This window comes from Pholcus phalangioides, unplaced genomic scaffold (assembly GCF_987345545.1).
Source record: "Pholcus phalangioides strain wild (caught in Gottingen) unplaced genomic scaffold, Ppha-v1.0 ptg000042l_1, whole genome shotgun sequence".
Taxonomy (NCBI): Eukaryota; Metazoa; Arthropoda; class Arachnida; order Araneae; family Pholcidae; genus Pholcus; species Pholcus phalangioides.
In genome coordinates this window covers 22,037,782-22,052,766 of record NW_028301628.1, presented here as the reverse complement: position 1 = coordinate 22,052,766, position 14,985 = coordinate 22,037,782, and the positions used below count along the sequence as shown (strand labels likewise).

General features: G+C 36.5%; 1 protein-coding gene across 2 annotated transcripts in view; it reads right to left on the bottom strand.

Annotated features, from left to right (window-relative positions):
- LOC149064660 (uncharacterized) overlaps positions 1 to 14,985 on the bottom strand; it is a 100,512-nt gene that overhangs the window by 6,592 nt on the left and 78,935 nt on the right. For both annotated transcript variants that reach the window (XM_089254885.1, XM_089254886.1), the window contains exons 5-8: positions 5,612 to 5,662; positions 4,466 to 4,564; positions 2,117 to 2,269; positions 517 to 633 (exon numbers count right to left, since the gene is read on the bottom strand). In XM_089254885.1, coding sequence (XP_089111011.1) covers positions 517 to 633; positions 2,117 to 2,269; positions 4,466 to 4,564; positions 5,612 to 5,662 — 420 coding nt within the window. The remainder of the gene's footprint in view (positions 1 to 516; positions 634 to 2,116; positions 2,270 to 4,465; positions 4,565 to 5,611; positions 5,663 to 14,985) is intronic.

Sequence of the window (14,985 nt, the reverse complement as noted above, 5' to 3'; positions counted from 1 at the left end):
CTTCCCGAAATTGATCTTCGCTTGGTGTCCAGGCAATTGTACTTTGTATAATTAGCGGAAAGCTTCATCGTTTCGTAATACACAAAATGTCCTGTAAAATATCGGTCAAATGGTTGCCCTACATGAAGGGCCGTAATTAGGATTTTTGTGTTATTTTTATGCTCCCAACTATTTTAAATTGGATAACTTTATAATGACGTTCTTGGTTTCCACCACAAATTTGACGCCCCCTGAATTTTATGGCCCTGTTGCAACCCCCCAGCTCTCTCTCGTTCTGGCCCCCTGCCTACATGTACGTAAGGTATTCACATGCCCCCCACACAAGGGTAGGGCCGCCAGGAACCAATTGCTACCATTTTTTTTGTTTTTTCATGATATAACTTCATTCTATATTAGAAGGGCCCGTGAAAAGTCTAGCTTCGGGGCCCACCAAAGATCTCAGCGTAAGGGCTTTGCACCAGGATGCGGGGGTCATGGGATATTCAAATTATTACCTGTATAATCCATTCAACTTACTTTTTCTAAGAGTGGTAGATTGAATCCAGCTTCTTCAAGTTCCGACTGGATACGGACTCGATCAGCCAGTTTCGGTGTCTGGTCTATAAGGGTGTTCAGGAAAGCCATAGTAGTAGCCTGTGGTTTCGAGAGAGATTTATTAATTAAAATTAGTCAAGTGCCACCGATACATGTACTGAAATACACCAATTTGTTTATCGCTATTCACGAGTACATACAACGTGTTTCAAAATTAATATAACAAACTGTAAGGAGTGATTGGACACATTCAAACAAGCATTTTTCGGCACAAAATCGCAATGTTGAAAAGTGGGCGCTTTTAGATGGTGTATATATGGAAATCTCTCTATATACACCACCTGTGAGATCGAAAATTTTGTCTGCTAACTGGGAGTGTCCGTTAATAGGTAGTGAAATACACTGAAGCCCGGAGGCGGAATTCAGAAAAAGTATACGTTAAAACGGGAGCTGTCCGTTTTCGAGTAGTGTCCTTTATGAGAGGTTCCATTGTAATAGCATAATAGCACTTCACCGGAATACTTCTGTATTATCTTGACGGACTTCCTGAAGAATGATTAAGCAGTTTCGTCTTTTTTTTTAAGAGGCACGAATGCGATCATTTAAAGTCTTTCCACAGAGAGCAGGTAGATCGTTAAAAACCGTGTCCGGAAAATTCACCGCCAGCAATTCACCGACAACAATTCACCGCCGGAAAATTCACCGACCAACAATTCACCGCCATGCAATTCACCGCTAGGAAAATTCACCGACCAACAATTCACCGACCAACAATTCACCGCCATGCAATTCACCGCTAGGAAAATTCACCGACCAACAATTCACCGACCAACAATTCACCGCCATGCAATTCACCGCTAGGAAAATTCACCGACCGACAATTCACCACGTTAAAAACGATACTCTCTTACAAGACATAAAAATTCAGGCCTCTGAAACTTTCACTTTCAATACTGGAGACAGATGGCAGACCATCCCATTCTCACCGTAAAATATGGAATGTATGTGGAGACCCACATTTTCTGTTTCAAAACGGTCTTACGATCTCGATCCACAGTCTTTCCGGGGATGTAGGGGTCGGTGCTGCTTAACGGCATTGTGTACGCGCCTCTCATTGGAACTCCCAAGAACCTCGTTGGTGATGCAGCAGTTCTCAAGCGATGCTTCGCGGAGCCTTTAGGGCTCCGTGTGCACTCTTCAGGGGCTCCGTGGTCTTTCGAGGAAAAACAGTAAATTTGAAAAAAAAATTACATATATATATGGGCGGAGATACGGGGAGGGGGGGGGGGGGGAAGGGCCGTGGGGTGCATTGCCCCTCAGCGTCAAAGGTGGAGTCGACTGATCTAATGTATATATGAATTGACATCATCATTATCGTGCCCCCCAGACTTCCAAGTCTATCTCCGCCAAAGAAATTCGTTACCAAAAAGGGCTTCGCGAGTCAAAAAAAGGTTGAGAACCGCTGTATTAGTGTATTTGCGCCTCAAATTAGATCTCAATTTTGCCATGCTTGTTTTGAATTTTTTGAGTCACTCCTCACCATTATTTCGAAGCACCCGGTATTTTCAAATGTCAAGAATACCTCGAAGCCGCTGCTCAATCCGACGTTGTTGTGGAGCATCGTAATGAGGAATTTGAACTTGACTGATTCACCAAAAACGACCCTGACAGCTGTCATCGCCTCCTGTACTTTCAGGACTCCTTTCTCGGGATATTTACAAGCTGTCGTCATCAGCTGAAATGCAATCACAACCATTTTAAACGACCATTTTAGCCATTCAATCACGATTTCGTTCATTTAAAAAATTGAAAGGAAATTATTTAGCAGTTTACCGACAAAATTATATTCGTTAGTTAAATTGACGCATTTAAGAATTTCTGGTTTGTTGGATATATAGTGCCACTGAACATAATACAAGAATGGTACACACTCACATTGATGTTAGAAAATAAGTAATTTTCATTTTGTTATCAGATGTTCTTCAGGAGGGACTGTTGTCGAAGTTCCAATGTGCAGTTATTTGTACCGTGCCGTATTTCTCGCAATAATGGGCTTATGCGCCGGAGTGAGCGGCATCAAAATGTAAAGGGTGTCCCGTACATTCTTAAATAGTTCTAAAATTCATAAAATTTGAAGAAATTGGGGAATTTGAATGCGGTTTGCATGAAAGCTATTTTAACGAAGGGGATTTTTTTAACACAGAAAAAATTTAGTTAAAATTTTTGTCGATAGAAGGCACTGAAAGCCAGTTCGGAAGGAGTGATTGGACCTAAACCTTTCTTGAATGTTTGCTGTGTCTCAAACGTTCGTGAAGCCGACGATTCATTTCGTGGCTGAGGTGAAAAATTTTCACCAATAGTGTATTATTATTATCGTTATACACCAGTGTCGACATCTTACAGAAAACTTTATGTAAGCGCATAAAACACCCTGCATTTCATGGGACTCTGGTTTGCATATTTCCAGTGATTTACTTTCATGCAGCACCCTCTACCGACAAAAGCTTGAACTAATGTTTTTCCGCACCACAAAAAATTCCACTTCGTGAGAAGAACTTTTTTTGCAAACGCATTCAAATACTCCAATTCCTTCAATTTTTATGAATTTTTAAACTAGTTACGAATTTATGGGACACCTTGTATGTGTGGACACCTTGTATGAGCGCCGTATCGGTGTATTTGTCACGATTTCCAGGTTAAAAAAAACTTAAAATTTTCCATCTTTTATTAATATATTTTTATTAATGTCTTTTATCTACTTTTATTAATATCTTTTTATCCGTTTTAATTTACTTTTATAATTACATAAATAATATTTCAAAAATTCTTTCTAAAACAATATTTCTAACAAATTCTGAAGAGTTGAATAAATTTAATTTTCAATTTTATACGAGGATTTTCGTAGTTAGTTTATGGGGAGGGAGATAGTGATTTTTCTTTAAACAAAAAAAAAACTCTCACGTATACGCCGCATCAATTAAAGCTTCGCGGCGGATAAGCCCAAGGAATACGATAATAGAAATTAAAGTAATTTTTTTCAGAAGAGAAGATTTTCAAACATCAAATCAAATTATCATCTCATACGATTGCGTGATTTAAAATCTTATAACGGTAGAAATCACCATTTTTCTCCTGGAACACTAAATCTCTTGATAAAGAGAAAACAAACTTTTGTAAACGAAGAGAAAAAACATTTGCGAAACAAATTTATATACAAATACAACGCCACAACAGGCAAAATGCCCAACGAGGTGGCTGATACATACTTATATTAATTATAATTCCTGATAATTCAAATAAAAAAAATATCGATGATACTCTTAATATTTTTATTGATGTTTATGTCATTGAAATGAGATTGTAAGTAAATAATTTCTAATGGTGGGAACCAAATTCTTAATCCCCTTCAATGTGTAAACGTTGTAGAGCGAACATTCCTAGAATTAGAGCGTAGGTTGTATTAGAAGAGGTAAATAATCGATGGCAGTTTGAATTGGACGCATGATAAATTCCCCGATGCCAATAAAATAGTATTTTTCATATTAGAGATTAAGAATTTTTCTCACAAGTTTGAAATTTTTTTTACAAAGCCACGAGGCGAAGTTCTGATTATAATAGGTATAGATTACGGTTTCATATGAACTGGGGAACGATTTCTCATCCCCGTCGAAAATATGTGTTTGGTATAAAGGATTATATTGATGGTGGTTTACATGTTCTACTCGATGCTGCTCTCAAAGGGTTTATGCCGTGTTTAATGAAGCCGTTCACATTTATTAGCATAGTATTTTGTCTTACAAAAACTATTAATATTACGTATGTGAATATTTTTTTGTTAAAAGAGAATTCCGAATGCACGTAGAATAGAACTCGAAATATAAGTGATAAATATTTAATCGATTCGTAATTTTTATTATGATACAATACTCACTTCTATCGCTATTATCCTTGATCTCATATGAGCGCTCATTATGCAAGCTGCAATAGATGACATACCGGTTTTGTGATCGACCATTTTTTCTACGGCAAGCTACAATACAAAAGCCGATAATAATCATTACATGTGTATAATCAGTTGTATTTATCTAATCACTTCACTAAAATATGAAACGAGTCTCGCTGTACTTATAATAATTTGCACTTCCTGATTCCCGACTTTTTCAACAACAAAAAAATGTCCTTTTTTTCAACGAAACTTACTTCAATTCATAATCCCTACTGAAATCGGGGACGAAGATAATTTTCCCAATTTATCATGATTATGGTTTTCCTAATTTATAATTACAATGTGCTTAGTTTATGATTATAATTTGCCGTCTTTATGATGACTATAATTTGTCTAATTTATGATTATTGTAATTCGTCTAATTTATGATTATTGTAATTCGTCTAATTTATGATTATTGTAATTTGTCTAATTTATGATTATTGTAATTTGTCTAATTTATGATGATTATGAAATTTCCGAATTTATGATGATTATGAAATTTCCGAATTTATGATGATTATGAAATTTCCGAATTTATGATGATTATGAAATTTCCGAATTTATGATGATTATGAAATTTCCGAATTTATGATGATTATGAAATTTCCGAATTTATGATGATTATAATTCGTGTAAATTTTAAACAAATATTATCATGAAAAACTTTCTTTTTTTTTCGTGAATACATTTTAGCTCACTGAAGACTTGCTATAGCACTATATTTCCTGCCAGGGTTATTTGTGAACAATAATGACAATTTCGCCGCAACATTTTCGTGAGAATCTAGATGTGGTGTGTGTGTTTGTTTTGTATAAATGATTTAAATTTTTCCACGCCTTTTTCTCGATAAAATGTGGTCTCGAAATAAATTCATGTATTGTACATATCTGATTGCATCTGATTATATTTTTGCAGATTTAAAAGGTCTTGAAAATACTAATCTTGATTATAACGACAAAATTTCGCTAGTTGTTACGACTGAGTTTGACTGTTAGACTTATAGGAATATTCCTTACTCAACTGAAATCATTGAATTATTGAATATTGGGTATTATAATAATTATGAGACTAATAATAAAATGAACTCACCGAGCTCCTAGAAGCAGATTTGAGACATAACAAGCAATAAAACTCATCGATCTGAAAAAATATATATTAATAACGATGAGAACAAAAACTCACAGCATTCAAGTAAAAAAAATAGTATTCAGTAATTATATTAATTATTTTTTATAAATTATTTTTGAAAATTAAGTAGTGTTATGAAAAAATTAAAAGAAACAAATTTAAATAAAACAAATTTGAAGATTAATAACATTAACACGAACTAATTATGTATTAAGGATTAAAATTCGTGGCAGGGTATCTAAAAATCTCCAATAGTTTCACACATGCCAAAATGAATGCTTTTACTAGCGTCATATGCTGTTGACTTGAGACACTAATTTCTGAATTATTGCATATTTCAGCAATATGACAGCATGTTTTTCTTTTGAAAACATTATGTCATATGGTACTACTTTAATAAAATTTATTACAAATAAGTCAATTGTAGTAGAATTTGATGCAGTCAATATCGGTTAATATAATTTTTGTTTCATTTTGCTCTCAGTGAACCATTTTCATATTTTGGTATAAATGACTGATACAAAATTAGAAGCAGATTCATTATAGTGATTTTGCATTACTAAATATGTTTGATAACGAGATTATATTCTAAAAGAATGAATATTCCTGGAATCAATGCAAATCACCAAATTGATTATCGTAAAGAGGATTGTAATGCAAATGGTCTCTAAATACATGCATTTAACCTTTCATCTTACCACATTTTGTATTTAATATGCTTGTCAGTATAATGAAGATATAGTAAGAATATTCAATTTGTAAATACATTAGACATTCAGATAAATATTTCAGGCAATTTTATGAGAAATGCAGACTAATGGGCCACTTTGAGAAACGGCATACAACGGTGTAGCAAATGTGTAGTGATTAGTGATTGACGAAACACTTGTTCACACACACACATTACTCACGACTGAATATTTTTTCTCTTTACTGGTGGGCCAAACAGAAAGACTAGTGGGTAAAAACCCTAACCAGTTAACGTGGTAAAAAAGGGCTTGTGGAAATTGTAAAGTACTGTTTTTTTGCAATTTAAAGCACTTTGAATGAAAAAGGTCACTGTAAATATATGTAGTCATTTCGATTTCATAATTTTACCCAGGGCCACAACTAAGGGATAGCAGACGGGTCTGGTGCCATGAGCGCTGAACCAGAATGGGTGCCGAATTCACCCTTTAACTGCTACATGCAAGATCGCCTAAATTTTGCTCGTCGGATTTTGCTGCTTGGATATTTGGATAAGTTATAAAACTCATTACAAAACCATACTAATCCACTTATAAAACCATGGAAAAATTTAAAATACATGGATTTACAGTATTTCATTCAAAAGGAGAAAGAATTCTATCTTAGTAAGCCAAAAAAGACTCGGTAAAAATTGAATCTAAGTCCTTACAAAATAGGGAAATATTATAGCAGTTTGAATTATTATTTTTTTTTAAACTAATGAAGCCTTTAAAATGGCTTCAAGCAATTATTTAACTTTTTTTTCTGTTATGTAGTATTTATGAAAAACATGAATGCAAGAAGGGATATTAGAATTCTTCCAGCGGAAAATCATTTTTTGATGGAACCCGACCTCCACTCCGATTTCTATGAATTTTCATTTAATAGCATGTCAACATGTCCCGTTCGAAGATTACCCAAGTTGAGATCGAAATCTCAGAAGTCTAATAAGGAAGTCGTTTTTGACAGCTGTTGCTGTTGTTGTAAAAGAAGGAAGAAAGAAGAAGAAAATAGACGTAAACTTGACATTAATGGTCAAAATCGAACTTCTGAAAAACTGACCACGTTATTTATTTTCTCCTATATAGAAGCCGTGAGGACTTAAGCGATATCAGATTGATGTCAGAAAATGGATTATTTCAGAGCTTCAAGCGCAAATGTGTCCCAAAATGTGGGTTGTGCGAGTACTCTACCGTGAGAGTTTTATTTATGTAAACACATAAAAGAAGTGTCTTTACCGAATACGCACTGGATTCGAAAAGATGTATTTTCAACTCTCCTGGTCATGTTTTTGCGACCGTCATTAAATGAGGAAAAATATTACTATAATGTTTTCATTCTAAGGAGGTCACCATATCATCGTAATCATGAATATTTCGTTTCGCATGCATGGTAAAAATCCGATATAACGAGTTGCTAGTTAAATTTTGACTATGGTCAAAGTTAAAAATTCAAAAACTATTATATAATAGCGAGTTGAAAATTGGAGTGTCTCTCTCTCTCTCTCTATATATATATATATATATATATATATATATATAACGTCAGAAAAGAAAATTATTCTTATTTTATGAAATGAAATTGTTCTAACTCGTTTTCTTTGTACTTAATTACCGTGGCTCCCTAGCAATGCGTTTCGGACATGCATATGGCTTTACAATGCACACTCTAAACCAGTGGTTCTCGACCTGGGGCCGTATGACCCCCTTGCGGTGGGATGTTCTAAGGGGGCCACAGAGAGCTGTGAAGAAATAAAGCTTTCAAATAAAATATGATGGAAAAAATGCGACCACTTTTGGAATCCAGCAGAGCTGTCCATACAGGGGGACCTGTAAGAATGAGATCTGGTACTATGATTTTCAAATGTATGTAAATATGTAAGCTGTTACTACCAGCGAAGTATGGGGTCCAGGAGATCAACATACCCGGGAACCGCGAGATGGAAGTTCATTGACCCTACGGTAGGAGCCGATTCAGGATGATGTGTCGGGAGTGTCGATTTATTGTGTATGCTCATTGGATTGTCCACTATTTTATACACATATATGACTTATTTTTCCCTTATAATTTGGCTCTTGGGAGGAATGGCCACCCAACTTCTGGATTAATAAAAAATTATTTTATTGTTAATTTGGTTTTAATTGACCCTAAAGTGGTACTTATACGTCTAAGAGACGTAGTTTGTATAGGTATCATTAAGCACAGGTTTTATAGATACCATTCTATTGTTAAACTCAATGCGATATGAAATGCGAATGAGGAGAAGGAGGAGATAGGGGTAAGGGGTCCTGGGGTATATTGGGTATGACAGGGGTCACGTGAAAAAAATATGGTTCAAAGGGAGCCATCGGCTGAAAAATGTTTAGAAACACTGCTCTATTGCCTTTGCTATTGTGATTCGACCATTCTACGACCAAAAATGTTTATTTACGTATGTTTTATCACCCCCTTAACGTTTGTTCCATGAATTATGAATCATCTGTATAGTGTATAAGAAATGGAACTCCTTAATCAATTTACGCAAGATGTAACTAACCATAAAGTGAATTTGTGAATGGTGTCAAAATGGATGAGAATCAACGAAATGAATTCCCGCGAAACCAAAAATTTTATTATTATCAATAGCGTTGTGTGTCGGAACCGTTGAAACTAGGCGTGTACTACTTTGACCAAGGAACCAAAGTAACCGAAATGGGGGAAAGAAAAAACACCGTTCGTCATAAAAAGCAGGAATGTGTCGAACCGTAAAACCCATTTAATAGCATTTGTTTCTCGTTATTTCTTCAAAAAAAAAAAGTCATTGAACTTTTCCAATCCACCCATCTCTCAAGAAAAAAAAAAAAAGGCATTCTCTTCTCCACGGGTCAGATCCGAAAAATCAAAGACTTTTACAGACGGTAGTATAATCATCGCGAACACGGTTAACACTAATAAGTAACGACTACTACTACTACTACTGCTAGTATTTCATTTTATTTCTTTTCTTTCACCTGAAAGTGTTTCTACAAATCCTCCTCCTCCTCCCTTTTTATTTATTTTTCTGTTCATCAACGAGAATACGATACACTTCCATTAATTAGGAACTGATCTGGGTCAACTGGATCATTTCCAAGTGATACAGAAAAACACTCCGACCAGTGATAAATTTGTTGGTTCATTAGCTCTGCTTTTTGTAGAAGTCCTTTGAGCTGGATTACGGTTCGTGTTGTTCTTGAAAGGCCGCCCCCCGACACGCTACACATGACGACACCATCATCATCAAGAGGGGCATCATTATAGAGATCTCGGAACTGTTCTATTGAAAGCTTGCGTGATAATGATTGTTTTAAAAGTAGTGCAGGTGCGGATTTAGGAAAGATATGGTGCGAGGGACGAATTGTGTGAGTTAGTTTGATCGTCCAGGAAATTTTCCCATATTATTCGGCTCTTCGGAGGAGCGGTCGTTCCCATCGACCTCCCATATAACCGTCTGAGTGAAAGCAGGCATCTTTAGCTGCGGATGAGCCGAGGCAAGCATCTTCAGCTGCCAGTAGCTGAGATATACATCTTCAGCTTCAAATAGAGCGAAGGTAGATATCTTGAGCTACGAATGAAACAGAGGCAGAGATTTTCAGCTGCGAATGAAGTCGAGGTAGAGATCTGACGCTGCGAATGAGGTCTTGGCAGACATCTTTAACTACGAATAGAGCGGAAGCAGATATCTTCAGCAACGAATAAAGCGGAGGCGAGCGATTCCAGGGTGATGTGTCGGAGAAACGACTTATTGTATATGTGCATCGGATTACCCCTTATTTTACGGGACACACAAATTTTCTCCATATTAATCGATTCTTGGGAGGGGTGATATCCCCCCCCCCCCCTCGGATCCGAGCTTGAACTTCAAGCTTCCATAAAGTTTAAAGCAGCGTTTCTCAACCTCTCTGAACCCAAGGACCAGTAAAATGTCTGAAACAATTCGACACCCATGACTTACAGCATAAATTATGTGACCATATGTCTCGTAAATTACGAGACATTGTCGCAAGACATTCCCCGCATTAGCCAGCGTGCCGAGAAATTCGAGTCACGTATTCTGAAAAATTCTCAAATATCTTTATTGTAAAATCCATAAAATTGGTAGGAATGCATAGTGATCCTTATTAAAACTCGAATTTCCCGTCATGCCCAGAACGGACCAGAAACCAACATTCTGAAAACCGGTGTCCCTCGAGTTTTACAGCATGCCGGCTAATGCGGGAGTATACGGTACATATTATACAGGAATGTCCCGTAAGTTTATTCTGTGAACTACATTTTAATTCATTGCGATTTCCTGTAATTTTCCGTTGACCACTAACTGATAAATTTTACACAGTAATAGATGACTTTGCCAATTTGTAGCAGCATTTTTGGAGAAAATTGCTTGTGTTCCGCAGTTCACCATATTTAAGCTCCCAATTTCTCTAAATGAAATACAGTCACCCAAGTTAGATGAAATAAATTATTTTTTACCGCGATTTGCAGCAGCTCTTTACGTCTTGTCCATCACCACACACAATTTCAGCTATAACTAGCAAATTCGTCGTAAATTTCATTTTCTTGCTACAATTATGCCCCGCATTTTTTTCGTTGAGATATGGTTACCCTAAAAATGAGAGTCTAATTTTCTATTTCAAATCATGATGATATCACTCTGTACTTATTTCAATTGCAACAGTTCCATAACTTTTCGGTCAGTAAAATTCCCAAGTCTGCTTGCGGACTATCCCACCTGCACCATCACCCACCTGTGGTCAGCGGACCATAACTGCTTCAAAGTGTTCTGTGGAGAATTATAAGCAGTTATTTTTCTTATGCTGAATATAGAGAGCGGAGATAAAATTTCCTGGACAAATTTTAAAATTTATTAAAAAATCAATCAATTGCCATAATGAAGTTCGGTTTGCACCAAAATGCTCATCATTTATGACCTAAAAATCTTAAAAATATGCAAACATTTATGACCAGGAGAAACGTGAAAATATGACGTTAAAGTTACAAAAATATGAACTTGTAATTTTGCCATTATTTCATCTCTTCTTCTTCAGTTATTGCTTGTTTAAAAAATAAAAACAAAAATTCATATAAATTTACCTTTTCAATTAAAATTTTCTCACCAAATTCAAAGGGAAAACCTCGCCTGCTTTATGAACAATAACTGTTCCTCAGTACGTTCTAGAATTGCACTGAATTTTTATGAGCCGCAGTTTCAAATGCTATTAAATTAAAAATCTGCTATTGTGTTTAGTTTTAAGAAATACCTTCTTAAGAGAAATACCAGATGGAGCAATCTTTGAAGAAGACGTCTAGCTTCTGCAATCTGGATGATTGTTTGCCAAACTGAATTGCAATGTGCTGCACATTAAGTCGGTTTTGAGCTGGAACGTGTAATATTTTAACTATTTCACAGTATAAAATATAGTGGTACCATCAGTCCTTTTTTTTCAACCGAGTACTACTCCGGCCCACCGCCATTGGACAATTTGCCACCTGTTTATGCGTTTTCGGGTGCGAGTTGTGCCGAAAGTGGATTCACTGTGCATTCAAGTGCATTCATGCTCAAAAACTATGGTTACCAGATTTGAAAACTAAGAAAAAAGGACGCCTGCGCATGCACCCTATACCGTCACCTTTTCCCGTTTTCATAACAGAGGGTGTTACTACGAATCAGCATTTAGTGTTTGCATCCAGTTTTCTTTGTTTCTGAATTTAAGGCGTAACACCCCGCCCCTTTTAGTACACTCATTAGATATGGTGTCCTGCTTGCAACTTGGGATGTTGTATTCTGGGAATTTCGACGGCGATTGGTCAAAGAATGTAAGCGTGTGTGGAAAAAAATAAACTCGGACAAACATTCATTTCAATGAAAGGATGTATGTTTTAGAATGGAAAAAATTTTCCCAGAAAAAATAGGATAATAACCATTTATCGGAAACCTGAAAAGGAGGACAAAAGGGTGAATTTTCTAAGACGTAAGGAGGGCGCTTGAAATGACATCAAATAGAAGGACGTCTGGTAACCCTATCAAAACCTAACTGTGCGTGCGTGTGTGTGTGTGTGTGTGTGTGTGTGTGTGTGTGTGTGTGATACCTGATACACCTAACCGTCTGCGTGTGTATCTAGGTGTGAAGTTAGAGGAGATATATTATACCTCCTCCAAGGGCTGAAACAAGAGGAGGGCGTATAGGGGTGCCTGATTCCCCGTGCGTTGGACAAGGAAGGGTGCCAAGTTTGCTTTTTGTTCGTTCAAAATTATGAGGAAGGGTGCCAAGTTTGCTTTTTGTTCGTTCAAAATTATGAGGAAGGGTGCCAAGTTTGCTTTTTGTTCGTTCAAAATTATGAGGAAGGGTGCCAAGTTTGCTTTTTGTTCGTTCAAAATTATGAGGAAGGGTGCCAAGTTTGCTTTTTGTTCGTTCAAAATTATGAGGAAGGGTGCCAAGTTTGCTTTTTGTTCGTTCAAAATTATGAGGAAGGGTGCCAAGTTTGCTTTTTGTTCGTTCAAAATTATGAGGAAGGGTGCCGAAATAGCTAATTGCCCGGTTGACAATTGCGTTTGGTTCTGCGTTTGGTATATTTCAAAAAATTTTAAAACATAACCGATCATTCAAAATGCGCAAAACTTGGCCAATACGATATGTCATAAAAATCCAAGCCTTACTTACTACGTACGATTTGCATTACGTATAAAACTAGTAGATTTCAATATAAGTACCCTAGCTCTCGTTACATTTAAACGGGTGAAAGGGTGCTCATATTGAAATGTAATGTTATGTAACACAAATCGTAATAAACATTAATTAATTAATTTCACTTTGTGTCCCATTTTATGTCACGTTGAGTTTTTGTGATACAGCGTCATCTGTGAGTGAAATTTTAAACTTTTTTATTATTCATCAGGATTTTTCAAGATGAATAATAAAAAAGTTTAAAATTTCACTCACAGATGACGCTGTATCACAAAAACTCAACGTGACATAAAATGGGACACAAAGTGAAATTGACGCCTTGAAAAGTAGGCTATTTTTTCTTAAATTATATAAACATAAACACTATTTTATGTCAATTAATTTATTTTGTTTATTGATTATAGGAAATTATCCAGGACATTTTCATTCATCATTATTTTAAGTATAAAATTATATGATGAAAAACCTTTAAATTAAAAAAAAATGCTGTATGAAATTTTGGCTATTTCTTTGGCGCCTTGACGGATCGGTGCCATGACGGGTGGCTACAGGGAGCCTTGAAAGAAAATTCGAATGTGAAGTAATGAAGCATTTTTAAGTGAAATGAGGTGGAAAACAAGCGTGAGTACTTTTAGAATGCAGCAAAACTGCCCATAGAACCAGAGCCCTCTTAACGCATGGGCTAGGGATGAAGAGGTCGATCTTATGTACGTATAAAAGCTTTGTTCACTATAAATGTAATAAAAAAGAACTGGGGTAGGCTGTCACAGACACGGCCGCAAGTTTTGAGGTGAATACGTTCTTTGTGCCTTGAATAGCGTGGTAGGTACTGACATAGTTAAACTGATATAATCAGATTTGTCTTTGGAATAGCTAACAGACGATACCAATTTCGTCTATATGCGTTGCGAACCTCTCGAGATATAGCGTAAAACAATGTCGTAACGAAAGCGGGCTGCAAGCCCTTTGCCCAGACCGGAAGAATATTTAAAACCGGAGTGGTATCATCGGATTTTCCCTTTAACAAAGATCAACCTGCAGCCATCAAAAGCACTAATATATTCTGAATACTTCCTGAGATATGAGCGTTCGAATTATTTCGTTACACAATTCTTTTGCGAATGTACCCAGTATCGTCAGATGATTTAGAAGACGCATTCACATCGAAATTGATTCAAAGGGCAGAAAAGGATTTCTTTCCTGAATGAGGGTTGAGAGCCCTGCATAACGCCGGGATCACACTATAGAGTGTGTGTGCATGCTCTCTATACAAATTTATTTACAATAATAATAACCCCCAGAAGACATGAAATGCACTTATACTGGAAAAAAAAATAAAATAATAATAATAGTCAGTACGGGAAGCACTTCGCATACGGAGCCAGGTCGAAATCCCCAATAGTGGAAGCAAATCAAAAGAGGCACATACAAGTTCTGATGGAAGACTTCCATATTCTTGCCACACGGCATCTATATCCGTGGAAAAAGCAATCCCTTCTACCCATTGGTATTCTTATTTGGAAGCGATGCCTACGTAGGTTAACTCGCCTGTCTATGATCTCAAAGAAAGGCTCTCTCGATGGTAGATAAACAATTTGGTGGACTAGTTTGTAGCACATCTTCAGATCTGCAGCGATTCTACGCCATTCCAGTGAGTGTAAACCCAGAAATTGAAGTCTCTGGCAATAAGATAGACCGCTCATGCCAGGTATTCGTTTAGTAAACGACCTCTGTGGCTTTTCGAGGAGCTGTATGTCCTTGATTTTGTAAGGGCTCCATACTTGCGAACAGAACTCCAGGGTCGGGCGAACGTACACACAGAAAGCATATGACAACGTATGCGCATCACACTTACGGTATGCCGTACGTAACATATATGAAATTCTATTAGCTTTGCAGATTATG